At 46.8% G+C, this 26,745-nt stretch overlaps 1 protein-coding gene across 8 annotated transcripts in view; it reads left to right on the top strand.

Moving 5' to 3' along the window:
- UBE2V1 (ubiquitin conjugating enzyme E2 V1) overlaps positions 1–13,937 on the top strand; it is a 37,367-nt gene extending 23,430 nt beyond the window's left edge. For all 8 annotated transcript variants that reach the window (XM_017944702.3, XM_003904622.4, XM_009215932.3 and 5 more), the window contains 2 exons: positions 10,824–10,949; positions 12,149–13,937. In XM_017944702.3, coding sequence (XP_017800191.1) covers positions 10,824–10,949; positions 12,149–12,295 — 273 coding nt within the window. In that variant the 3' untranslated portion in view covers positions 12,296–13,937. The remainder of the gene's footprint in view (positions 1–10,823; positions 10,950–12,148) is intronic.
- The last annotated feature ends 12,808 nt before the right edge of the window (positions 13,938–26,745 follow it).

Genomic DNA, 26,745 nt, shown 5'->3' with positions numbered 1-26,745 from the left:
TCCGCCTCGGCCTCCTAAAGTGCTGGGATTACAGGTGTGAGCCATCACGCCAGGCCTCATGTATTTGTTTTTAGTAACAGCTTTATTGGGATAAAATTCACCCCTTTAAATGTACAGTTCAGTGGTCTTATATTCAGAATTGTGCATCTGTCACTAATTTCAGAACATTTTCATCACCTCAAAAAGAAACCCCATACCCATCAGTAGGCACCCCCCATTCTCCCTCCCACATGCCCCATTTCCCATCTTTGACAATCATCAGTCTACTTTCTAGCTCAATGAATTTGCCTTTTCTGAATATCTATTATAAAAATGGAATTCTACAGTATGTGGCCTTTTGTGACTGGCTTCCTTTACTCAGCATAATTTTTTCAAGGTTCAAGCATACTGTAGCATCTATCAATACTTTTATTCTTCTTATGGCTGGATAATATTCCATTGTACAGATATGCCATATTTTGTTCATTTGTTGATGAACATTTGGGTTGTTTCTACCTTTTGGCTATTATAAATCATGCTGTTAGGAATGTTTATATTAGAGGTTTGTAAGTGGACATATAGTTTCTTTTTTTTTTTTTATCTACACCTGCTGGAATGGATGGACATAGTTTTTTGTTTTTGGCTACCTAATTTTTTCTCCTTTGAAGATGGATATATATTATATACGTTATATATTATATAACATATATATATTATATACAATTATATTACATATATTACATATATATTAATTACACATATGTAAATATGTTACATATATAATTGTATAATATAAATATAATTGTATATAATTATATATTATTTAAAGAAAAGCAAATCCTCCACGCCTATATTATATATAAAACATATATAATATAATATATATTACACATAGCATATATAATATATAATCCATAACATATAATATATAACATACAATATATTATATAACATATGTTATATATAACAATATATGATATATATCATATTTATATATGGATATATTTATATATAGATAGATATATATTTTTATATTTATATATAGATATATATCTATATATCTATATAAATATATATATTTTATATCTATATAGATATATATATTATATATATTTACATATAGATATATATAGATTATATATCATATATATATTTTTTTGAGTTGGAGTCTCCCTCTGTCTCCCAGGCTGGAGTGCAGTGGCACAGTCTCAGCTCACTGCAACCTCTGCCTCCTGGGTTCAAGCAATTCTGTCTCAGCCTCCCAAGTAGCTGGGATTACAGGTGCCTGCCACCACGCCCAGTTAATTTTGTATTTTTAGTAGAGACAGGGTTTCGCCATCTTAGCCAGGCTGGTCTTGAACTCCTGACCTCATGAGCCACCGCGCCCTGCCGGAGATACAGATTTTGAATTCCCCTGGGTGTATACCTAGGAGTGGAATTGCTGGATCATATGGTAACTGTGTTTAACATTTGGAGGAAATGCCAAACTGTTTCCCAAAGCGACTGCGCCATTTTACATTCCTACTAGCAATGCCTGAGAGTTCCCATTCTCAACATTCTCACCAGTACTTGTTACTGTCTTTTGACCCCTTTAGTTTTTATTATCCTGGTTCCCCAAGGTTAGAAACTAAGTCATAAAAGGAACTATCTGCATGTAGATACTTCCTGTGACCAATCTTTTATGATTAACACATGAGCTGTTTGCTATATAACTCGAATATCCACATAATTATTACAGCATCTAAATAGAGCACTTGAGTAACTCATCTCCCTATTATATTTTTGTTTTTGTTTTACTCAAAAGAATGTTTTCCATCAAAATTTCAAAGGTTTGTACCATATGATCCAGGAATTCTTCTAGGAATTTACTTTCCAGCTTCTCTTCAATGTGTTGCCCAAAGGCAGTGTACAAAATTATTTCATGCAGCATTGTCAGTAGTAGCAAAATATTGGAAACAACATCATCTTTGAGTACACCATATTATTTCCTGTTTAGCTGTTGAACAATGAGACAGATTTATGTGTGCTGAAATGGAATGATCTCCATTGACATTGTGAAAAAGTAAATGGAATGATCTCCATGATATTGTGAAAAAGTAAATTATAAAGCAGGAGACAGAGTATGCTGCCAGTTGGAGTCGGGGGCCATGGGGGCAGAGGAAGAGCTCATGCATACACTGCTTCTGTGTGCTTAGAATACCTCTGGAGGAATGGAAAAGAAGCTGCTGACAGTGTCTTCTTCAGAAGGGAGCTGGCTGGCTAGGGCTAGAGTGGAAAGGAAACTTACTTTTTACCATATACCCTTCTGTACTCTTTGAATGTTTTAGTCATATATGTGTGCTGTTTGAATAGTGCCCCCACCTTTTTTGTTTGTTTGTTTGTTTTTATTTAAAGAAAAGCAAATCCTGCAAGCCTAAAAACAAAGCTTCTGAGCCAACTACTCCTTGCATAATTCTGGCAAATGTCTGGCTGTTCATAGCATTAGACATGGAGTATTTCTACTTTGACCACAGAAGTACTAACAATAGTCAAGTTATATAGAGCAGGGTTTCTCAGCCTCGGCATATTGGGCTAGTTCTTTTCTTTGTCATGGGGGTGCTAGGTGTGTGCATGTAGGCTGTTTAGCAGCATCCCTGGCCTCTACTCACTAGATGCCAGCAGTACCCCGTCTCCATTGCAACAACCATAAATGTGTCTAGACAGTGCTTGATCCTCCCTTCCCCTTCCCAGCAGAGGGGCAAAAATTGCCCTCGTTGAGAAGCACTATTGTGCCTCTGGGGTTCTCCAAAATAGTGTTTTTTCTGTTTTTTCTGTTTTTTTTTTTTTTTTTTTTTGAGATGGAACCTTGCTCTGTTGCCCAGACTGGAGTGCAGTAGCATGATCTCAGCTCACTGCAATCTCTGCCTCCTAGGTTCGAGCGATTCTCCTGCCTCACCCTTCCTAGTAGCTGGGATTACAGGCACATACCACCACGCCTGGCTAATTTTTGTATTTTTAGTAGAGACAGGTTTTTGCCATGTTGGCCAGGCTGGTCTCAAACTCCTGACCTCAGGTGATCTGCCCACCTTGGTCTCCCAAAGTGCTGGGATTACAGGTGTGAGCCACGACACCCAGCCAAAATAGTGTTTTATGTGTAGGTTAGAGCCTGGATGTGTGTTTATACACATACTTACCCTGAAGTACTGGTACCCATGCTTCAGAGGAACCAAACATAATTACAGGGGTGTAGGAAGTAAAAGGAAAGTGATCCTTTCTCTGATTCATTACGCTCACCATTGAATGAAACTTAAGTTGGTGTGTGGTGTGTTTCTACCCATTTTTTGCTGTGGGTGTGCAAACGTAAATATGTATCTTTTTAAGAAAAATGAGATCTTCCTATGCATAATGTTTTACAACTTAATTTTTTTCACCTAATAGATGGTAGATGGTGGACATCTTTCTATATCAGTGCTTATTGACTGATCTCTTTTTTAAAAGCTTTGAGGCCAGGCATGGTGGCTCACGCCTGTAATTCCAGCACTTTGGGAGGCCGAGGCGGGCAGATCACCTGAGGTCAGGAGTTCAAGACCAGCCTGGCCAATATGGCGAAACCCTGTCTCTACTAAAAAAGTATAAAAATTAGCTGGGCGCGGTGGCAGGTGCCTGACTCAGGAGGCTGAGGCAGGAGAATCACTTGAACCCGGGAGGTGGAGGTTGCAGTGAGCCGAGATTGCACCACAGCACTCCAGCCTGGGCGACAAGAGCAAGACTCCGTCTAAAAAAAAAAAAATAAAAGCCTTCAGTTATATGACTAATTAATGAATATATTCTTGTAAATATTTTTAACGTCAAAAGCCCAGGCGTGGTGATTCACGCCTGTAATCCCAGCGCTTTGGGAGGCCTAGGCGGGTGAATCACTTGAGGTCAGGAGTTGAGACCAGCCTGGCCAACGTGTTGAAACCCCATCTCTACTAAAAATATAAAACTTAGCTGGGCATAGTGGCGTGCGCCTGTAGTCCCAGCTACTCGGGAGGCTGAGGAGGGAGAATTGCTTGAACCCAGGAGGCAGAGGTTTCAGTGGGCCAAGATCATACCACTGCACTCCAACCTGGGTGACAGAGCAAGACTCTTGTCTCAAAAAAAAATTTTTTTTCCGACAATATAGAGTATATAGAATAAGAAGTTAACTTAGTCCCGCTTTAACTCTGTGTGAGTCAGGAAAAGAGAAATCATACAAGGTAATTTTTTTTCCCAGCTTTATTAAGGTGTAATTGATAAAAACTGTATATATCCAAGGTATACAATGTGATGACTTGATATACATATACATTGTGTAATGATTACCACAACCAAATTAATCAACACATCCATCACTACATGTAGCTACCTTGTGTGTCTGTCTGTGTCTGTGGTAAGGACACTTAAGATGTACTCTTTTACCAAATTTCAAGTAAACAATCCAGCATTATTACCTGTAGTCACCATGTTTTACATTAGATTCCCAGAACTTACTCATAACTGAAAGTTTGTGCCCTTTGACCAGTATTTCCCCTTACACCCTGGTCCCTGTCAACCACTGTTCTATTCTCTGCTTCTGTGAGTTCTACTTTTAGATTCCACATATAAGTGAGATCATACAGTTTTTGTCTTTCTGTGTCTGGCTTATTTCACTTAGCGCAATGTCCTTCAGGCTCATCCATGTTGTCAGGATTGGCAAGATTTCTTTTTGTCTTTTTTTTTTTTGAGACAAAGTCTCGCACTGTCGCCTAGGCTGGCGTGCAGTGGCGCCATCTCGGCTCACTGCAGCCTCCGCCTCCCGGGTTCAAGCAATTCTCCAACTGGCAGGATTTCTTATTTATGGCTGAATAATATTTCATTGTGTGATATATGCCATATTTTCTCTAGGACATTTAAGTTGTTTCCATATATTGGCTATTGTGAATAGCTGCAAAGAGCTATCTCTTTGAGATACTGATTTAATTTCCTTTGGATCTATACCCAATACTAGGCAACAGAGATAATATAGGAAGTTGATCAAATTTAAGTTGGACTAAAAAATCAAAGAAGGCACACTGTGAGAACACAGATACCGCTGCAGAAACAGTAACCACCCCCTGGGGTTGGGAGGCCAGGAGAGGAAGCTTGGGCTGTCAGAACCTGGCACTTGGGAAAAAGGTGCCCCCTCTGCTGCTGCTGGCACCCACGGGGCAAGGGCAAGGCTGGTTGGGGGAGTACAAAAGACACTGAAGCCCAAAACCAGCTCTTGCTGCCAAGGTGAGGGGACTCATACTGGGGTGATACCTAAAGGAACGGCAAGCAAATATGAAGGGGCAAATGCCTCCTCCTTTTTATTTTATATTAGGATCATGTGGTTAATTTGACCATTCAGTCCTTAAGTCTGAGTGTCACCCAAATATTCTACAACCTAACTAGAGAAGTGAAAACTTAATATTGCCTAGAGATGGGTCCTGTGCTTACTCAGAAGGATACCATGAGTGGTGGGAAGAGGGAGAGTCTCTGTACAAAGGATAATTGTGTCTCGTTGCTGTGCAGAGAGGTGCCTGCTGGTGCTGGTTAGGAAGCTCCAAGCCCGCTTCTCTCTACTTTGGATGCTGGGGTGGGACTCTGCACACTACACTTTTCCTTTGTCAGCTGGCTTCCTCTTAAGGTTCCACCAGTCAGGGACACAAGAGAGAGCCTGAAAGGCATGGGGAAGGGAAAAGGGATTTGCTGTGTCTTGTTTGCCTGTTTGTTCTGTCTGTACCACCCTGGTAACAGCCCTTCATCCTGGCATCAGCAGTGGGTTTCAGTCTCCAGCTTTTTGGGGACAGTCACAAAACCAGCCTCATCACATCCCGCCAGGCCCCTTCCTTGGAAGTTCTAGCAGCAGCCAGGCAGCACCCCCTCCTCAGAGATCTGAGTTCAGCTCTGCAGACCTCTTCCTTAGCCTCCAACCCCAGTAAACTCCAGCTTAGTCCCCACTGCCTTAAGAGTTTCCATCCTGCTTCATTTCGTTTATTACATCTGTGTTAGCTTAGATTCCCTTTTAGCATTTCCAGTCTACTGACGCCTGTTTAACCAATGTCTTATATTAAATTCTGTTATAAAACCTAGTGTGGAGTCTTTTTTCCTGACTTACCCTAGCTGCCATATCCCTACTCTTCTCCCCAGCAGTAACAGTGATTTGCATTCTAACATAGCATGTACCCACATTGTACATTAAACATAATTTGTATATAACTACGTAAGATTCAAACTGAATAGCAGGTGACTAGTTGACGTAATGTTTCCTTTTTATATGTTTAGATTTTGTAATTTTCTTTGCATAATTTTGTAATTAATACCTTATTCCTTTTCTCGTATTTCTTTTTTTTTTTTTTTTAAGGTAGGGTCTCATTCTGTCACCCAGGCTGGAGTGCAGTGACACAATCACAGCTCACTGCAGCCTTCACCTCCTGGGCTCAAGTAATCCTCCTGCCTCAGCCTCCCAAGTAGCCAAGACCACAGGTGCACCACCACGCCTGGCTAATTTTTTTTACTTTTTGTAGAGACGAGGTCTCACTTTGTTGCCCAGGCTGGTCTCGAACTCCTAGGCTCACGCAGTTCTCCTGTCTTGGCCTACCAAAGTGCTGAGATTACAGGCATTAGTCACTGTGCCTAGCCTAGCTCATACATTTTTAAAACAAATTTTATTTTCCAATACTTACAGGCTTATAGAAAAGTTGCAAAGGTGGTACTTCCTGTACTACCTTTTCCTTGTTGCTAGCATCTTATGTTAGTATGGTACCTTTGTCACAACCAATAAACCAATGTTAATACATTATTATTAACTAAAGTCCATACTTTATTCAGGTGTTCTTAAGTTTTTACTTATGTCTGTGTTTTGTTCCAGAATCCCATCCAAGATACCACATTACACTTAGTCGTCATATTTCTGGCTCCTCGTGACAATGACATTTCTCAGGTTTTTCTTGTTTTTGATGTCCTTGGCTGTTTTGAGGAGTACTGGTCAGATATTTTGTAGACTGTCTTTCTATTGGAATTTGACTTTTTATTTTTATTTTTTAATGATTAGACTGGGGTTATCTCATATATATACATTTGACCCAGGAAAAATTTGTAATCTCCAGGCTCTGGGCCTGTAGTGCCTAATGGATGAAGTAGCCTGTGTGCACACAAATATACCCAGAATTGGAAGAAAGTGTAGGCCTGCTTCTATATGTTATACATACCCTACAATGTACTGTCAATACCCGGTACCATGTTTTGCCAGTCTTTCATGTGAGTGTGTGTGTACCCTCGGCCTTTGAGAAGGCTACGAAGTCTCTGGGTTATATGAATATGCCATGTTCATATAGTCCCTTGCAAGTAGACATGTAGATTGTAGTTATTTTTGCTATTGCAGATAGTGCTTCACATTTTGTGCACAAGTATGCATCTCTCTGAAGGAAATTGCTAGGAAGGGGCCTGCTGGTCTGAGCATGCTCATTTCACATGTTGGTGAGCACTGCCAAATGGCTCCACAAAGCATGAGCCATATCAACAAAGTGGAAAGTGTTTGTTTCATGATGAAATAATGAATCTTAAGAGCAGTATTTCTCACAGACACAGAATGTTCCAGCAATTCTTCAGGTACATTTCCTTTGCTGAAACTGTTTTAGCAGGTCCCTGGAGCACTCATGAACAAAATAAAAGAAAAAAAAACAGAAACCCTGTAACCCTGTTTTCTATTAAAGTCTAGCTTGGTGCTTTTTTTTTTTTTTTTTCCTTAAGACACAGTGTTGCTCTGTCACCCAAGCTGGAGTGCAGTGGTACAATCTCGGCTCACTGCAGCTTCCACCTCCCAGATTTAAGCGTTCGCCTGTCTCAGCCTCCCGGGTAGCTGGGACTACAGGCACCTGTCACTATGCCTGGCTAATTTTTGTATTTTTAGTAGAGACAGGGTTTCATCATGTTGGCCAGGTGGGTCTCGAACTCCTGACCACCTGCCTCGGCCCCCCAAAGTGATGGGATTACAGTCATGAGCCACCGCCCCCAGCCTTAGCTTGGGGCTTTTTTTTTCTTTTTCTTTTTCTTTTTTTTTTTTTGAGACGGAGTCTCACTCTGTCGCCCAGGCTGGAGTGCAGTGGCGCAATCTCGGCTCACTGCAAGCTCCACCCCCCGGGTTCACACCATTCTCCTGCCTCAGCCTCCCGAGTAGCTGGGACTACAGGCGCCCGCCGCCACGCCTAGCTAATTTTTTGTATTTTTAGTAGAGATAGGGTTTCACCGTGTTAGCCAGGATGGTCTCCATCTCCTGACCTCGTGATCCACCTGCCTCAGCCTCCCAAAGTGTTGGGATTACAGGCGTGAGCCACCACGCCCAGCCTTAGCTTGGGGCTTCAGGTATGTGTGTGGGATCACTTGACTTGAGGCTTTTTTGTTTGTTTGTTTGTTTGTTTTACTGTGTTCCAGTGAAATTACCAGATGAACATCAGTGGTGAGAAATTTGATTCCTTAAACTGTAAGGAATTTCATCCTTGAATTGTGTGACAAAACCAAGGAGTATAATTTTGCTCCATTCAGGATCCATTCAGTCGACATTGAGTATGTAGTTGTTGATGGAGACTATGATAGGTTCTGAAGATGGATCTCTCATATTTTCCATAAATCTGTATGTGAGTCATGCCTTTGTTTGCTTCCTACTTATTCTGTGTACTGAGGGATTTTTTTTTTTCTTTGAGGAAACACCTTAATTGCAATGAGGTGTTATTTTATAACATAAAAGTGTGAAGATAAACATTCATTCAACAAACATTTAAGTACCAATTCAGTTGAGGGCCCCTGTCAAGGCCCCCACCCTCCTTTTTCCTTGTTTAGTGAGGGTGTCTGATGCCTAATTGAGCCTCGGTTGGGAGGGGCTGAGGGGATTGGGAGGACTTCCAAGGGGAAGCAGCTGGGGTGAGAGCCCCAAGGTAGAGAGCACTTGGCAAGCTTGAAGAGGAATGGTGGGCAGGGGAGGGAGAAGAGTAAAAGAAGAGGAAGTTACGGCTGCCCAGGTCAGTCTGGGAACTTTGGCTTCCTCTTCAGGTCACTAGGAGCTGTCAGAGGGTTAAGCCAGCAGAGACAGCTTCCTGTTTTGAAGATGTCCGTCTTCTGGCTGCTGTGCCGGCAGCAAGAGAGGAAGACTTAGGGGAGTTCAGAAGAGGTGACGGTGGTGGAGGAAAGTGGGCAGATACAGGGTCTCTTTCAGAGGTAGAACAGTGGGACCTTCTGACCGCTGGCAGGTAGAGGGTAAGGGAAAGGGGAATTGGGTTGCCTGCTAGATTTTTGCTTTAGCTAACTGGGTAGATGCTGATGTCACTTACTGAGGAAGAAGAGGGCAGATTGAGGGTAGGTAGAAATTCACAGTTTTGGTTTGGTTACAGTTAGGGATCCCTGTGGACAAGAAAAGTTTCCATGGGTATATTATGAATGCCTTCTGAATTAAGGGTTTAAATCACATCCTCTGATTTATTCTCCCTAAAGACCACTAGATGCCGCTCTTTGCACCGGAGCAATTGACTTGCGCGGTACAAGACTCCTTTACTGAGGAGAGGGCACTGATGCCTGAGAGGGGAACCCGCAGAGAGGGGAGCTCGTGCCTTTGAGGGGGCTACTCTTAACTGGGAGACATCACCCTTCAGTGTGGTCTTCAGACACATGTGATAGCAGTGTGACTTCATATGGGACAGAAAGATAGGGACTAGGTGGTGTTTGAGCTGGGTCTTCAGGGTTGCAAGGCATTTCAGGTGCGGGCAGGGTGCTCCAAGCCGAACGAACAGTCGGGCAGCAGAGCGCGTCTCACTGCTCATGGGTTAGACGGTACAATGAAGAGATTATTGACGTAGGGGGTTGGACTTTTCAGTGTTTCTCAACAAAAGCACAGTTAGCCTTTTAAGAAGGACTGTTTTTGGCTGGGTGTGGTGGCTCACGCCTGTAATCCCAGCGCTTTGGGAGGCCGAGGTGGGCGGATCAACTAAGGTCAGGAGTTGGAGACCAGCCTGACCAACATGGAGAAACCCCATCTCTACTAAAAGTACAAAATTATCCAGCCATGGTGGCACATGCTTGTAATCCCAGCTACTCAGGAGGCAGGAGAATCTCTTGAACCCGGGAGGCAGAGATTGTGGTGAGCCGAGATTACACCACTGCACTCCAACCTGGGCAACAAGAGCAAAACTCCGTCTCAAAAAAAAAAAACTGTTTTTCCCTGTGCCACCTCACCCACTGAATACCAGTAATCTCTCAGGTCAGACTACCAAAAAAAAAAAAAAAAAAAAAGACTGCAGGGAGGGGTGGAACACCCCCACTGAAATCCCTTACCCAGTGCCTAACCCCGGAGTGATGGAGAAGGGGGAAGCAGCTCTGGGTCTGCACCCCTCCCTCATCTTGTCTGAATTTTGAGGTTCTCTAAAGCAGTGGCCTGCTCTGCGCTTTAATACCACATAGTGGTATTTAACTGATTGGCTGATGAGCCTGGTGAGTGGACATTTAACTTGGCTTCCTAGAATAGAGAGTGCCTCTTACCATTCCCCAGAGAAGGACTGCAAAGTAGAGAAATTAACATAAAAACAGGTCCCTCTGATTAGACATAATATTAACTTAAAACTTCACTGGTACTAGCTTAAATGCTTCATCTTCTTTTTATTCCCCTAAGGCCTGGAAGTCATATAAACTAGTATAGGAACTAGTTTAGAACTGCTGGCCTACCACAGAACAAGTAGACTCCATGCTGGAAGCAGATGTACCAGTTCTCCAGTCAGGGATAAATAGGGTTTCACAGGCTCTACCTTTTTGAATGCTTTGTTGTAATTGCGTGACATCTCTGTACCCTTTTTTTCCAGACAATTTATGAAAACCGAATATACAGCCTTAAAATAGAATGTGGACCTAAATACCCAGAAGCACCCCCCTTTGTAAGATTTGTAACAAAAATTAATATGAATGGAGTAAATAGTTCTAATGGAGTGGTAAGTTGTTTTTTCTGCCCCACTTGTTCCTTGGGGTTGACAGTTGCTTTGTACTTAACATCAGGAGCTTTTAGACTGGGCCCAATTCCGTATGTTCTTGGGTTATTTGTTGATAAACTGTATCACTGTGCATAGGAGCACAGATTTCGGGTGGGGCCTGTTTCCCAATTATATCTGGCGATCACTCATATAGCACTTACCCTGGGCTAGTTCTGTACTGGTCACTTTGAGATATGAGCTCTTTCAGTCCTCATGCCATCCCGATGAGGTAGAGATGAGGAAACTGAGGCACAGACATAGAAGATCTTGCCCAGGGCTACACCTTTACCCCCTGGGCCTTATTTGTGAACCACTGGCACGTAATATTTTTTTCCTTTAATTGCCTTGCTTTTTTATTTTTACTACCATAAATGGAAAACCTGTCTCAGTTCTCATAACTGGGCAATAATGGCAACAGTAAATATTATAAAAACAGAGCAATGTTAATAAATCTTGACTCCATGTGTCATTTACCCAAAGGCTTTGAGCTTTTGAGGTCTGCTCTCCTGCAAGTGTTGAAGGGATGCTACACATTAACATCACACCAAGCCTTCATCTTTGAGATACTCAGAAGACTGGAAAATTGAAAAGAGATGAGCTTCGTTACAGTGTGTTCGGTGTTTAATCCTGAATCTGAGTTCCACCTAAAGTCCTGAGCCCAGAACTCAACCCACGCTTTGGGGAATTTATTTTGGGAAATGCTGCCCTAATCTGAGAGGCACTGGCTCTGTGGCAGACCCTTGTCACTAGAGCACGGGTCCTGGCCACCCTTTGCCTTGGCTGTCCGTACTGCCCTGCATGCACATCTGTCCCCACTACCTGGGCGCAGTGAAGAGGACAGGCCCTGAGCACGGCAGCAGCCAGCCCAGCTGCAGCCATTGTTGTGGAGCCAAGCAGGGCTGGGTTGAGTCTCACCAAGTGTCAGTACCACCGTTTCCTTATCCCAGATAGTAAGCGTTCAGGACACAAACGGGAAAGGCAGGCTGCCTGGAGGGGGGGACTCCAGCAGGTAGGTATTTTTCATGTAAGGTATTAGGATTAGCAGCAGGTTCAACTTGAAAAGTACATCTTACTCTAGTTTGCATCTTAGCTTAGCCCCAGCATATAGCTGTTTTGTTTGAGAGTCTGAGAGTAATTTGCTTTTGTTTGCCTTGTTGTAGGTGGACCCAAGAGCCATATCAGTGCTAGCAAAATGGCAGAATTCATATAGCATCAAAGTTGTCCTGCAAGAGCTTCGGCGCCTAATGATGTCTAAAGAAAATATGAAACTCCCTCAGCCGCCCGAAGGACAGTGTTACAGCAATTAATCAAAAAGAAAAACCACAGGCCCTTCCCCTTCCCCCCCCCCCCATTCGATTTAAGCAGTCTTCATTTTCCACAGTAGTAAATTTTCTAGATACGTCTTGTAGACCTCAAAGTACTGGAAAGGAAGCTCCCATTCAAAGGAAATTTATCTTAAGATACTGTAAATGATACTAATTTTTTGTCCATTTGAAATATATAAGTTGTGCTATAACAAATCATCCTGTCAAGTGTAACCACTGTCCACGTAGTTGAACTTCTGGGATCAAGAAAGTCTATTTAAATTGATTCCCATCATAACTGGTGGGGCACATCTAACTTAACTGTGAAAAGACACATCACACAATCACCTTGCTGCTGATTACACGGCCTGGGGTCTCTGCCTTCTCCCCTTACCCTCCCGCCTCCCACCCTCCCTGCAACAACAGCCCTCTAGCCTGGGGGGCTTGTTAGAGTAGATGTGAAGGTTTCAGGTCGCAGCCTGTGGGACTACTGCTAGGTGTGTGGGGTGCTTCGCCTGCACCCCTGGTTTCTTTAAGTCTTAAATGATGTCCCTTCCAAGCCATCATCCTATTCCCACACTCCTCCACTCCCACCCTTGGCCGAAGCATAGATTGTAACCCCTCCGCTCCCCTCTGAGATTGGCCTTCGGTGAGGAATTCAGGGCTTTCCCCATATCTTCTCTCCCCCACCTTTATCGAGGGGTGCTGCTTTTTCTCCCTCCTCCTCAAGTTCCTTTTTGCACCGTCACCACTCAACACCTTCCATGACACTTCCTTGCTTTGGCCAGAAGCCATCAGGTAAGGTTGGAAAGAGTCTCTGACCTCCCTTGTTTAGTTTTGGAACCGTACTCACTCACTGTCCACCAGCCTGGGAAATGAATAATGGGGCCTCAGCCCTGCCACCCTCTGCTGTCATCAGCTGATGCATTGTTTTTAGCTCAGGTTTTGATAAGGTGAAAAGAATAGTCACCAGGGTTACTCAGACCTGCCAGCTCTTGGAGTCCTTGGTGGTTGAACTTGGAGAAAGACCACATGAAGACACTTGTAAGCACACATGATCCCTCTGAATTGTTTTACTTTCCTATAATTGTTTTGCTTTTAAAAATTGAAGAAGTTTTAAACAGGGCTTTCATTTGGTCATCCTTGCAATCCATTGGGGTCTAGTTTGGAATCTGACAACTGGAACAAAAAGAACCTTGAATCCGGTGCATGCCTTGGTTTTGGTGCTGCTGCTGCTTCCCAAGATCCTCAGCAGGGATTAAGAAGGAACCCGGTGTGCACAGCAGATCCCCGAAATTGGTGGGCTTGACCTCCTAGCAAATTGCTGCATCTTTCCACTTGCTGTTCAGGACCACTAAATGCTGAAATGTGGATGCATACCGAAATAAAAGCAATTCATTGTGTACTAAAGGTTTTTTTTTTTTTAATTTAGTATTTGTGTAAAACCACCTTTTGAAGCAGCAACTATCAAGTCTGAAAAGCAATTGATGTTTCCATTAATCTTTTTCCGGGGGGAAAACCTTAGTTCTAAGGATTTAACATCCTGTAAGTGAAGTTTAACATAACAGTATTCCATAAACAGCCTTTTTATTGTCAGACCATTGCCTGATTTTAATATAATAAAAAAAAAAGTGTGCGTTAATATTTAACAGGCTGTACTCTTCTTCCTCTTGGCATATTAGGGACAGAATTTAATGTTTTAGATGCTTTGGGGTTCTAATTGACATCCTAAAGCAGGGGTCGGCAAACTTTTTCTAAAAGGGCCTAAATTAGTAAATATATAGGCTTTGCAGGCCAAGAGGCAAAATCTGAGGACATTGTGTGAGTACTTATATTCTGAGAGAAAACAGATTTCCCAAATTTGTAATTGGTGAAATTCAAAGTAGAGTTCTGTTTATTTATAATGTTATTGGCCCACTAACATGAGGATTGGAGTTCTTCTAGGAGATAACATGTACTTTAATTGGGATTCATTCGTGTTCCCTGTCATCAAGCCTCTTGCAAATGTTCATCTGTAAAAATCATTCTTCATGCTAGAAGCCATACAGAATCAGGCAGTGGGCTAGATTTGGCCCGTGGATCATAGTTTGCCAACCCCTGTCCTAAAGATGGTAGCCTTCTTTTTTTTTTTTTTTTTTTTTTTGAGACAGAGTTTTGCTCTTGTTGCCCAGGCTGGAGTGCAATGGCATGATAGCTCACTGCAACCTCCACCTCCCAGGTTCAAGCGATTCTCCTGCTTTAGCCTCCCAAATAGCTGAGATTAGAGGCGCCTGCCACCACACCCAGCTAATTTTTTTGTATTTTTAGTAGAGATGGGTGTCACCATGGTTGCCAGGCTGGTTTGGAACTCCTGACCTCAGGTGATCCACCCACCTTGGCTTCCCAAAGTGCTGGAATTACAGGCGTGAGCCACCGTGCCCAGCCCAAGATGGTAGTTTAAAAAAGGGTTCTTCCTTTGGTTTAAGTAGCCTCATAGGTCTTGAGCTATTAAGACTCCACTAGAAGCCAGTTATTGGCTGGACTTAGTAGTCTGTTCAGAGAAAAAAAAATCATAGGATTGTCACATGTATTTCTCTGATGTTTAAAAAAAGTTTTTTGTTCTGATGATTAATGATTTGTCTACCATCTACTGCATATGCAGTGGGAACGTGTCTAGTTTTTACCCAGAGCTAGAACTTCCTGCTGTAGTCCCAGCTACACACAGGTACGACCTTGGTGCCCTGTGGCAGGAGCAGGCTCTTCCCTCTGGCTGTTGGCACCAGCTCAGGTGTGAGAAGAGCTGACTGTTAGGAAAGGGCCAGGTTCTTCCCAACAGGCCACCCTCCAGAAAGCCCTGCCCAGATTTCTGTGGATGGTCTTTGGAGTCCTCTGCACGGACTGGTGCCCTTTGGTTCTGAAAGTACATACATTGGGCCAGGAAAGAACCATGGTTTCTTCATCCTCAGTCAGCCCTCCCAAGGGAGGAGAGGAGAGGTTCCAAAATTATTTCAGACTAGACATGGTGGCCCACACCTGTAATCCTAACACTGGGAGGCCAAGGTGGGAGGATCACTTGAGCCCAGGAGTTTGAGACCAGCCTGAGCAACATAGCGAGACCCCTGTCGCTATAAAAAGTTAAAAAATTAGCCGGTGTAGGCGAGCATGGTGGCTCACACCTGTAATCCCAACACATTGGGAGGCCGAGGTGGACGGATCACGAGGTTAAAGATTGAGACCATCTTGGCTAACATGGTGAAACCCTGTCTCTACTAACAATATAAAAGATTAGCCAGGCGTGGTGGCGGGTGCCTGTAGTCCCTGCTACTCGGGAGCCTGAGGCAGGAGAATGACTTGAACCCGGGAGGCAGAGCTTGCAGTGAGCCAAGATCGCGCCACTGCACTCCAGCCTGGATGACAGAGCGAGACTCTGTCTCAAAAAAAAAAAATTAGCTGGGGTAGTAGTGCACGCCTGTAGTCCCTGCTGGTCGAGAGGCTGAGGTGGGAGGATCACTTGAATCTGAGAGGTTGAGGCTGCAGTGAGCCATGATGGTGCCACTGCATCCAGCCTGGGCGACAGAGGGAAACCCTGTCTCTAAAAAATAAAATGGCCAGGCGCGGTGGCTCACGTCTGTAATCCCAGCACTTTGGGAGGCCGAGGCGGGCGGATCACGAGGTCAGGAGATCGAGACCATCCTGGCTAACACGGTGAAACCCCTTCTCTACTAAAAATACAAAAAATTAGCCGGTCGTGGTGGCAGGCACCTGTAGTCCCAGCGACTCTGGAGGCTGAGGCAGGAGAATGGCGTGAACCTAGGAGGCAGAGCTTGCAGTGAGCCGAGATTGCACCACTACACTCCAGCCTGGGTGACAGAGTGAGACTCCGTCTCAAAAATAAATAAAAATAAAAAATAAAATGCTGCTGGAAAACCCCAGAACAAATTTGTGGAATCTAAAGTTGGCCTCTTCTGTGCTGAGTGACCCCCAAAAGGAAAACAAACCTTGTCTTAAATCCTAGAGTGTGCACTTTACCTGGCTTCCCTGGGTCACACCTCCAGTCCCAGCCCCTACCAGGTTTGTATACCAGAGGGGATGCGGGCTGGGTGGACCTGGACTTAAGGCCTGTGAAACAACACTCAAAACCCTCTGAGACAGCTGTTTGGATCTGTGATCTTGTGGGCGTTGTGCCAAGTTTGTGTCATTTGCTCTTCCTTGGTGGTGGGTTTACAGATGGTCCAAAGTTTATGCACAGAGTTTAGGCCTAAATTGAGGGCACACAGGAAGTGCTTATCTGAGGTTCAGATGTTGCCACCTTTTTTTTTTTTTTTTTTTCAAGACGGAATCCTCTTTATCGCCCAAGTTGGAGTGCAGTGGAGTGATCTTGGCTCACTGCAACCTCCGCCTCCCGGGTTCAAGCAATTCTGCCTCAGCTTTCCAAGTAGCTGGGACTACAGGCGTGCGCCACCACACCAAACTAATTTTTTGTATTTTTAGTAGAGACAGGGTTTCATCATGTTGGCAAGGCTGGTCTTGAACTCCTGACCTCAGATGAGCTGTCTACCTCAGCCTCCCAAAGTGCCATGAGCCACTGTGCCCAGCCAGATGTTGTTACTTTTGCCAGGTGGTTTCCCTGGGTCACACCTCTGGTCTCTAGCCCCTGCCAGGTTTCTGTCCCAGAGGGGATGCGTCCACTGGTAATTTTCACTGTGTGAAACCTTGTGGTGTGGGGAGACATCTGTCGTTATCTGACAAAGGTTGGGGAGGCAGCGGGTGTAGAAAGCACCCCTTCTGGCTGACCAACAGCAAGCCAGCCATGGGGCCCCCCTGCCCCGGATCTCTGACGGACTCTGGTCTTGGGGCAAGGGCCAGTTCCTTGGGCTGCATCTCCACTGGAGAAAGTTCTTGGCCCTCTAGGTGGGAGCACTGTTGGCTGTACTGCACCTTTAGCTGTGATGCTGCATGACAATGTGGATGCAGTCACATAAACGGAGCGGCCCCTGCCTCTGTGCCCCTTCCCACCCTGCCTGGCCTTTTTTTTTTTTTAGACGGAGTTTCAATCTTGTTGCCCAGGCTGGAGTACAGTGGCATGATCTCGGCTCACTGCAACCTCTACCTCCTGGGTTCAAGCGATTCTCCTGCCTCAGCCTCCCGAGTAGCTGGGATTACAGGCATGCATCACCATGCCTGGCTAATTTTGTATTTTTAGTCGAGATGGGGTTTCTCCATGTTGGTCAGGCTGGTCTCGAACTCCCAACCTCAGGTGATCTGCCCGCCTCACCCTCCCAAAATGCTGGGATTACAGGTGTGGACCACCACACCCGGCCCCTGCTTGGCCTCTTGCACCTCCCCTCAGAGGACCTTGGGGAGCCCAGGGACAGTCATATTCCCTCTCTTGGCCTGTCCCTTCTTGACGTCACTCCCTCATCACGGAGCCTCATAACAAAGTTCAAGATACAGCGTTAGGGACTTCCTTACTTGGCAGAGGAGGAAATTCCTTTTAGAAGAGGCAGCTTGGCCGGGCACGGTGGCTCACACCTGTAATCCCAGCACTTTGGGAGGCCAAGGCAGGCGGATCACCTGAAGTCGGGAGTTCGAGACCAGCCTGACCAACATGGAGAAATCTCGTCTCTACTAAAAATACAAAATTAGCTGGGTGTGGTGGCGCATGCCTGTAATCCCAGCTACTCAGGAGGCTGAGTCAGGAGAATATCTTGAACCCGGGAGGTGGAGGTTGTGGCGAGCCGAGATCGCGCCATTGCAATCCAGTCTGGGCAACAAGAGTGAAACTCCATCTCAAAACAACAACAAAAAAAAGCAGCTTGCGAAAGCTTCATTCTTTCCAGTTTGCAAGAAACAAGCTGCTGGGGTGGGTGGATTGTACAGAGCTCTGAGCTCCAGATGATAACAGATCAACATCAAAGACTTCCTTGTGAGACCTGGGCAAGGTCACCTGCTAGATGCAGTCAGCTGTCACACACGGGCCAAGGTGACCTTGGGAGAGGGGAGACCTTAGGCTAGAGCCATCTCATTGCTGCCGGTGGCCCTGTCACTGTGAGAAGACGACACTGGCCACATCTTTGGGGTTCTGACATGTGTCTGATGTCATGCAGCTGGGTGAGGACAGGTGAGTGTGAAGGTATTACTAAGTACTGGGCACATGGGCTGAGTGAATGCCAGATTTTTCTGATTTTCCAAGGAAGCTGTGAAGGCAGAATTTTACATGACGTCTCCCCACATTTATGTGTCAATTAACAGAGTTGGCCGGGGCAGTGGCTCATGCCTATAATCTTAGCACTTTCGGAGGCCAAGGCTGGCAGATCCGTTCAGCCAACAAGTTTGAGATCAAGCTGGGCAATGTGGTGAAACCCTGTCTCTACAAAAAATTAAAAAATTAGCCGGGCATGGTGGCACATGCCTGTAGTTCTAGCTACTCGGGAGGCTGAGGAGAGAGGATCACCTGAGTCCAGGAGGTCGAGGCCGCAGGGAGTCATGATAATGCTACTGCACTCCAACCTGGGCGACTGAGTGAGACCCTGTCTCAAAAAACAAAACAAAACAAAAACCTCTCCTATCCCACGTAGAACAAAATAAACTCATTCATGAGCCGTGCCCAGCACAGGCCACAGTTAAGACTGCTATATGTGACTCTCTGTCACCAGCTGTCCCTGGTCCTCCCAAGAAGGTCAATGTGATGTTCCTTTAACCTCTAGGAGGTCTGTGGTTCTGGCAGCTCTGCCCAGGGACATGCTTGAGCCTGGGTGGCGCCACCTGTTTTTAGGAGACCCATGGGAACCAGACCCATAGGTAACTGAACCTGCTGCAAGATGCACTATTAGTTTATATACCATCAAGAAAAAATGCTTGGCATGGTGGCTCACTCTGTAATCCCAGCACTTTGGGACTCCATCTCAAAGAAAAAAAGAAAAAAAGGAAAAACGCTGCCAATTATAAGCGTAAGACACTATAACTGTAAGAAACATTCCAATTCCAGAAATGTGAAGATGTCCATTTTAGAGTCGATGAAAGGCAGAGTGGGTTTGTCAGTTGTGACAGGGAATGAGCCACTGCCGGTGAAGGCCAGAGACCATATCAAAACCCTGCTGACAAAATGAATCGGCCCCTTACACTATTGGGGGAGATCCGAGCTGAAGAGCCTATTTTTATTTTATTAAATAGAGAATACATGATCCTAGAACGGATTTCAAACAGCGGAAAGGGAATAGAATGGCCGCGCGAAGTGGCTCAAGCCTGTGATCCCAGCACTTTGGGAGGCCAAGGCGGGTGGATCACTTGAGGTCAGGAGTTTGAGACCAGACTGGCCAACATGGTGAAACCCCATCTACAAAAAATGCAAAAATTAGCCGGGCGTGGTGGTGCGTGCCTGTAATCCCAGCTACTCAGTAGGCTGAGGCAGGAGAATCGCTTGAACCAGGGAGGCAGAGGGTGCAGTGAGCTGGGATGACACCACTGCACTCCAGCCTGGGTGACAGAGTGAGATTCCGTCTAAAAAAAAAAGAGACAAAAAAAAGATGCCGGGCTCAGTGGTTCATGTCTGTCATCCCAGCATTTTAGGAGGCCGAGGTGGGCGGATCGCCTGAGTTCAGGAGTTTGAGACCAGTCTGACCAACATGATGAAACTCTGTCTCTACTAAAAATACAAAAATTAGCCGGGCGTGGTGACACATGCCTGTAATTCCAGCTACTCAAGAGGCTGAGGCAGGAGAATCGCTTGAACCTGGGAGATGGAGGCTGCAGTGAGCCAGGATTGCACCACTGCACTCCAGCCTGGGTGACAGAGTAAGACTCTGTCTCAAAAAAAAAAAAAAAAAAAAATGGGAAGAAAAGAAAAAGAAAGTGAATAGAGTGCAGGGCGAAGTCACACCTCTGACCCCGTTCTCCCAAGGTAAGCACCACTGTGTGAGCCTCTGAGATGGCACAGGCAGCACATGAGCGCATGCATGTGCAGCCAGCACCACTTCGCATTCTTTCCCTTCCCCTCATGCACTTTCCCCACTTTTTTACACAAATGGGAATGTGGTCTCCACTGTACTCCTCCCTGGGATATTCTTCCCAGCGCCCTGCAGAGCACCCTTGGGGATCTGCTCCTTAGTTAATCTCAACACACCTAGCACACAAAGGGCCACCACCACAGTGGCCAGGCCTGGACTGCTGGACCTGAGGTGGTCTCCGCTGCTCTGCTGCCCGCTGGCTTCGGGGCATGTGTGTGCATTTGCATACCTCTGTAGAACACAGTTCTAGGAACAGGTTTCTCCATCCAAGGATACAGGCATTTTATTATTTTATTTTATTTTTGAGACAGAGTCTCACTCTGTCGCCCAGGCTGGAGTGCAATAGCACTATCCCGGCTCACTGCAACCTATGCCTCCCAGGTTCAAGCGATTCTCCTGCCTCAGCCTCCCGAGTAGCTGGGATTACAGGCGCCTGCCACCATGCCCAGCTAATTTTTGTATTTTTAGTAGAAACAGGGTTTCGCCATGTTGGCCAGGCTGGTCTTGAACCTGACCTCAGGTGATCCACCTGCCTCAGCCTCCCAAAGTGCTGGGATTACCGGCATGAGCCACTACGGCTAGCCAGATATCGGCCCTTTTTTTTTTTTTTTTAGACAGAAGTCTCGCTTTGTCGCCCAGGCTGGAGTGCAGTGGCGCGATCTCAGCTCACTGCAAGCTCCACCTCCCCGGTTCACGCCTCTCCTGCCTCAGCCTCCCAAGTAGCTGGGACTACAGCCCCCTGCCACCACACCCGGCTAATTTTTTTATATTTTTAGTAGAGACGGGGTTTCAGTGTGTTAGCCCGGATGGTCTCGATCTCCAGACCTCTTGATCCTCCTGTCTCGGCCTCCCAAAGTACTGGGATTAGAGACATGAGCCACCGTGCCCGGCTGCGTTTTAAATTTTGACATTTTCAAGTTCCCAACAAAGAATGGTGGCCTTCCTCTCCCACCAACACTGCAGGCCCACCTGGTCCCCTCCCTTTCTGTGTGGGCACGCGTCTGTGCCTGCTCGTCCTTGCTCTGAACGTGGTGCTGCCTGGTTTTCATGAGGACGAGGCTTCGTGTCCTTCCTTGTGGTGAAAAGCCAACTCTGTCATTCACTCATCTTTGTTATTTTTTCTTTTCTTTTTTAATTTGAGACAAGGTTTCGCTCTGTTGCTCAGGCTGAGTGCATGATCATGGTTCATTGTGGCCTCGACCTTCTTGGCTCAAGTGATCCTCCCACCTCAGCCTCCCAAGTAGCTGGGATTGCAAGTGTGGGCCACCACACTCAGCTAATTTTTAAATTTTTTGTAAAGATGGGGGTCTCACTACATTGCCCAGGCTGGTCTTGAACTCCTAGACTCAAGTGATCCTCCTGCCTCAGTCACCCAAAGTGCTAGTATTACAGGCTCATGCCTGTAATACTAGCCTGGCCTTTGTTACTTTTTCTCACTCACCTGTAAGACTGCCTTATGTAAAGGAGTTCTCGCTGTCTGAGACGGTCATTGACTGAATAAACAAGTGTCTCTGTCATGGCTTGGCGGGACTGGCCCAGCAGAAGCCACCTTCACCAGCTGCCAAGTGGCTTGTGGAACAGGTGGGTGGGTGAGTTTGTGCAGTCAGATCAGAAGCTTCCCCGGTGGTCAGTTGGGGACATTTTCAGTTCCTCCCTCAAAAGGCAGGAAAGTGGCCTCAGCCCTTCAGAGTCTTGTGGATGAAGAGGTGTTGAAATCGAAGCCTGGCAGGCTGGCAGGGTGGCTGCCTGACACCACCCATAGCTTGCCCGTGACCAGAGCATGTCTTCACTGCTTGGCGTGCGTTTCTGCTGTCTCCAGCCCAGGGCAGTGATTTGAAAAGCACCAGCCTCGCGCCAGCAAGTGGGTTCTCCAGGCTTACACCCTAGAACGCTCCTGCGTCCAAAGCCAGGTCTCAGGATACGGCTGCCTTCGAACCCCAAATCACTGTCCCCGCCCTGGGCTCTCAGTCACACAGCCAGAGGGATCCTGCTCAACTCAGGAACCTCACCCTACCTTGACCTTTGCACTTGAGCACAGAATGCTCTTCCTGCACCTCTCCTCTCTCTAGGTGGCTGCCTCCCAGCCCCTCTGTTATCACTCGTGTGTCTCCTCCTGAGAGAGGCCCTCCCTGAGTCATGCAAAGCAGCCGCCCCCAGTCCTCTGCCCAGTGTTTTTGTTTGTTTGTTTGTTTGTTTTTTGAGACAGAATCTCACTCTGTCACCCAGGCTGGAGTGCAGTGGCACGACCTTGGCTCAGTGCAACCTCAGCCTCCCAGGTTCAAGCGATTCTTGTACCTCAGCCTCCCAAGTAGCTGGAATTACAGGCACTTGCCACCATGCCCAGCTAATTTTTGTATTTTTAGTAGAGATGGGGTTTCACCATGTTGGCTGTTCTCGAACTCCTGACCTCAAATGATCCACCCTCCTTGGACTCCCATGCCCAGTATATTTTAACTATCTCATTCATTGTGGTAGTTATTCCTTTGTCCCTCTTGCAAGTGGGCGCTTCATCTGGCTTCTTCACTGCCATGAAGCCAGTGTTAAAAACAGTGTTGAAGGCTCGGCACAGTGGCTCAAGCCTGTAATCCCAGCATTTTGGGAGGTCGAGGCAGGTGGATCACCTGAGATCAGGAGTTCGAGAGCAGCCTGGCCAACATGGTGAAACCCCATCTCTACTAAAAATACAAAAATTAGCCAGGCATGGTGACACGTGCCTGTAATCCCAGCAACTCGGGAGGCTGAGACAGGAGAATCACTTGAACCTGGGTAGTGGAGGTTGCAGTGAGCCGAGATCAAATCATTGCACTCCAGCCTGGGTAACAGAGCCAGACTCTGTCTCAAAATATAATAAGAATAGGCTGGGCATGGTGGCTCATACCTGTAATCCTAGCACTTTGGGAGGCGGAAGCAGATGCATCACCTGAGGTCAGGAGTTCAAAACGAGCCTGACCAACATGGTGAAACCCTCTCTCTACTAAAAATACAAAAAATTAGCTGGGTGTGGTGGTAGGTGCCTGTAATCCCAGCTACTCAGGAGGCTGAGGCAGGAAAATCACTTGAACCCAGCAGGCGGAAGTTGCAGTGAGCCGAGATCGCGCGATTGCACTCCAGCCTGGGAGACAAGAGCAAAACTCTGTCTCAAAATAATAATAATAATAATAATAATAATAATAATAATAAAAAGAATAGTGTCTAGGCCAGGCATGGTGGCTCAAGCCCATAATCTCAATACTTTGGGGGGTGAGGTGGGAGGATCACTTGAGACCAGGAGTTCAAGACCAGCCTGGCCAACATAGCAAAACCCTGTCTCTACTAAAAATACAAAAATTAGCCAGGCATAGTGGTGCACACCTGTAATACCAGCTACTCCTGAGGCTGAGGCAGGACAATCACTTGAACCCGGGAGGCGGACGTTGCAGTGAGCCAAGATCACGCCAGTGCACTCCAGCCTGGGAGACAGAGCGAGATCCTATCTCAAATAACAAAACAACAACAACAAAAAGCAGCGTCCAGCACAGTCAGGCTGTGTCAACTGAATCAGTGAATCACTCCTCAGGGCTGAGCCTGGCCTTCCTCTCTTGGTGGGTCACGTGGACCTGTCAGGCCATTGGCAGTGACAAGGGAAGGGTCCCAGTGGCCCCATGGGGCCTCCTGTTCCCTCTGCCCTGCACGCAGGGAAGCTGGGTGGCTGGGTCGAGGGGACAACAGATGGACTGGCTCAGAAGCCTGGCCTTCCCTGGTAGGAATTTTGAGAATCAGGTCTGAGCAAGTCTCCCTTACACCCATTGCTGGCCATGAAAGGAAGCAGACAGGGGTTCCACGACCCAGGGTTGTCCATGGTGGGCAGGACGCTAAGATGGAAGCCACTGCTTTCAGATTGGCCAGGGAAGGCCTGCCCCTCAGATTCTTCAGGGTCATCAGCAGAATCCAGAGAAGGCACAGGCCACGATGACTGGGAGGACCCACCTTCTTCAGAAGCTGATGGCACCTTCGTTCCCTAGGCCTGGCCCTGGGGCTGGCTTCATCTTGGGATTCCCAGGGGGAGATTCTAGTGCCCCTGCCAGGCACCAGGGGAACTGATGTGGCATGCCAAGGACATTGATTAATATAACGGTGATGTCAATACCTCATCGTCAGTCCAGGATGCTGTCTGATGAGTGACAGCTGATACTGGTTGGCTAGGTGTGGTGATGTGATTCCCTCGCCCCCTCCCCCTTTTTTTTTGAGATGGAGTCTCGCTCTGTGGCCCAGGCCAGAGTGCAGTGGTGCAATCTTGGCTCACTGCAGCCTCTGCCTCCAATGTTCAAGCGATTCTCCCACCTCAGCCTCCCAAGTAGCTGGGACTACAGGTGCACAACACCAGGCCCGGCTAATTTTTGTATTTTTAGTAAAGACAGAGTTTCACCATGCCGAGATTCCCTTTTAAAAATACACTTTGGCAGGCGGGCACGGTGGCTCATGCCTGTAATCCCAGCACTTCGGGAGGCCCAGGTGGGCAGATCACTTGAGGTCAGGAGTTTGAGACTAGCCTGGCCAACATGGTGAAACCCCGTCTCTACTAAAAATACAAAAATTGGCTGGCCATGGTGGTGCGTGCCTGTAATCCCAGCTACTCGGGAGGCTGAGGCAGGAGAATCGCTTGAATCCAGGAGGCAGAGGTTGCAGTGAGTCAACATTGTGCCACTGCACTCCAACCCGGGTGACAGAGTGAGACTGCATCTCGGGGAAAAAAAAAAAAAACAACTTTGGCACAGTGGTTCACGCCTGTAATCCCAACACTCTGGGAAGCCAAGGTGGGCAGATCACTTGAGTCCAGAAGTTCGAGACCAGCCTGGGCAACACAGCAAAACCCCATCTCTACAAAAAAATACAAAAATTAGCTAGGTATGGTGTTGCACATCTGTAATGCCAGCTACTCAGGAGGCCGAGGTGGGAGGATCGCTTGAGCCCAAGAGGTGGAGGTTGCAGTGGGCCATGATTGCGCCACTACACTCCAGCCTGGGCAACAGAGCGAGACTCTGTCTCAATAAATAAATAAATATATAAATAAGTAAATACACTTAACTAAAAACCAACTCTAGGAGCAAATGTCAAGTAAATCATAGTACAGGTGGGGCTCAGATGCGGCAAAATATCATGTTGGGGTAGGTGCCCGAGTAACATCAGCGAGTGCATACACGTTTATCCTTTGGCCTCTGGCGCAGCTGTTAATGATATATTCATGTTTATTATCTGCCCCCTCCCACACCACTAAAATGTCAGCTTCAAGAGGGTAGGCACGGGGCCAGTTGTGTTCATGGCTGTGTTCCTGCCATCTCACACTCACACAATGTCTGACATACAGTAGGTGCTCAGCGAATACTTGTGAATGGGTGAGTGGCTGGAAGGCCATGCATGAGTGAATGAGCGGAGGTGATACCTTCACAGCCTCTCTCCGCCTCGGTGGATACCAGCGCAGGCCCAGGAGTCAGCCGTTTCCACTACCAGCTGTGTGGCCCCGGGCGGGCTCCTTAACCTCTCCGTGCGTTTCCGTAGCCACTTCGCCGGGTTATTCTAAGGATTACGTGTGGTTTTACATGGTGTGGGCTTCTTGCAGTCCTCGGCACGGAGCACCGCCTCCGTAAATGTTCGCTATTGTTCTTTCCTTTCCTTTCGGTATATTCTGCTTATGTATTCGCTGTTGCTCTTCCCCATCTCACCTACCGGAAGAGTGAAGCTCCCGGTTCTCCCGGCGCCCGGCTTCCCGGCTCCGGCTCGGGCCTGCGAGCCCACCCTGGGCCAGCAGAGGGCGCTAGCGCTCCAGGGACCAACGCTCCGGCTGGGCCGGGCCACGCGTCACCTCTCAGCCGACCCGGGGCTGGGGCTGGGGCTGGAGGAGGGAACAGGCGTGACCGCCGGGCAGGGGTGGACCACCGGGCATCTGGGTGTGTGCATTTGGCACAGCGGGAGCCTACTGGAGACCCCCAAAGCAGAGTGGGCAAGCTTTTTCCCCCAGTACCTGCGCTTCCAACCCTTTTTCTTTTTTTTTTTTTTTTTCTTTTCTTTTTTTCTTTTTTTTTTTTTTTTTTGTGACAGGGTCTCTCGTCGCCCAGGCTGGAGTGCAGTGAGGCGATCACAGGTCACTGCAGCCTCCAACTCCTGGGCTCAAGCGATTCTCCTGTCTCAGCCTCCCGGGTAGCCGGAACAAAAGTGGGCGCCATCACGCCCAACTAATTATTTATTCATTTAGAGACAGGGTCTCACTCTGTCACCCAGGCTGGGGTGCAGTGGCATGATCAAGTCTGACTGCAACCTCAACCTCCTCCTCAAGCAATCCTCCTGCCTCAGCCTCCTGAGTAGCTGGTACTACAGGTGCGGGCCGCTGGCCAATTAAAAAACAAATGTTTTTTTAATTAGCCGGACGTGGTGGCGGGCGCCTGTAGTCCCAGCTACTCGGGAGGCTGAGGCAGGAGAATGGCATGAACCCGG

This window comes from Papio anubis, chromosome 16 (genome assembly GCF_008728515.1).
Source record: "Papio anubis isolate 15944 chromosome 16, Panubis1.0, whole genome shotgun sequence".
NCBI classification, from domain to species: Eukaryota; Metazoa; Chordata; class Mammalia; order Primates; family Cercopithecidae; genus Papio; species Papio anubis.
This window is presented reverse-complemented; position numbering and strand designations above follow the sequence as displayed.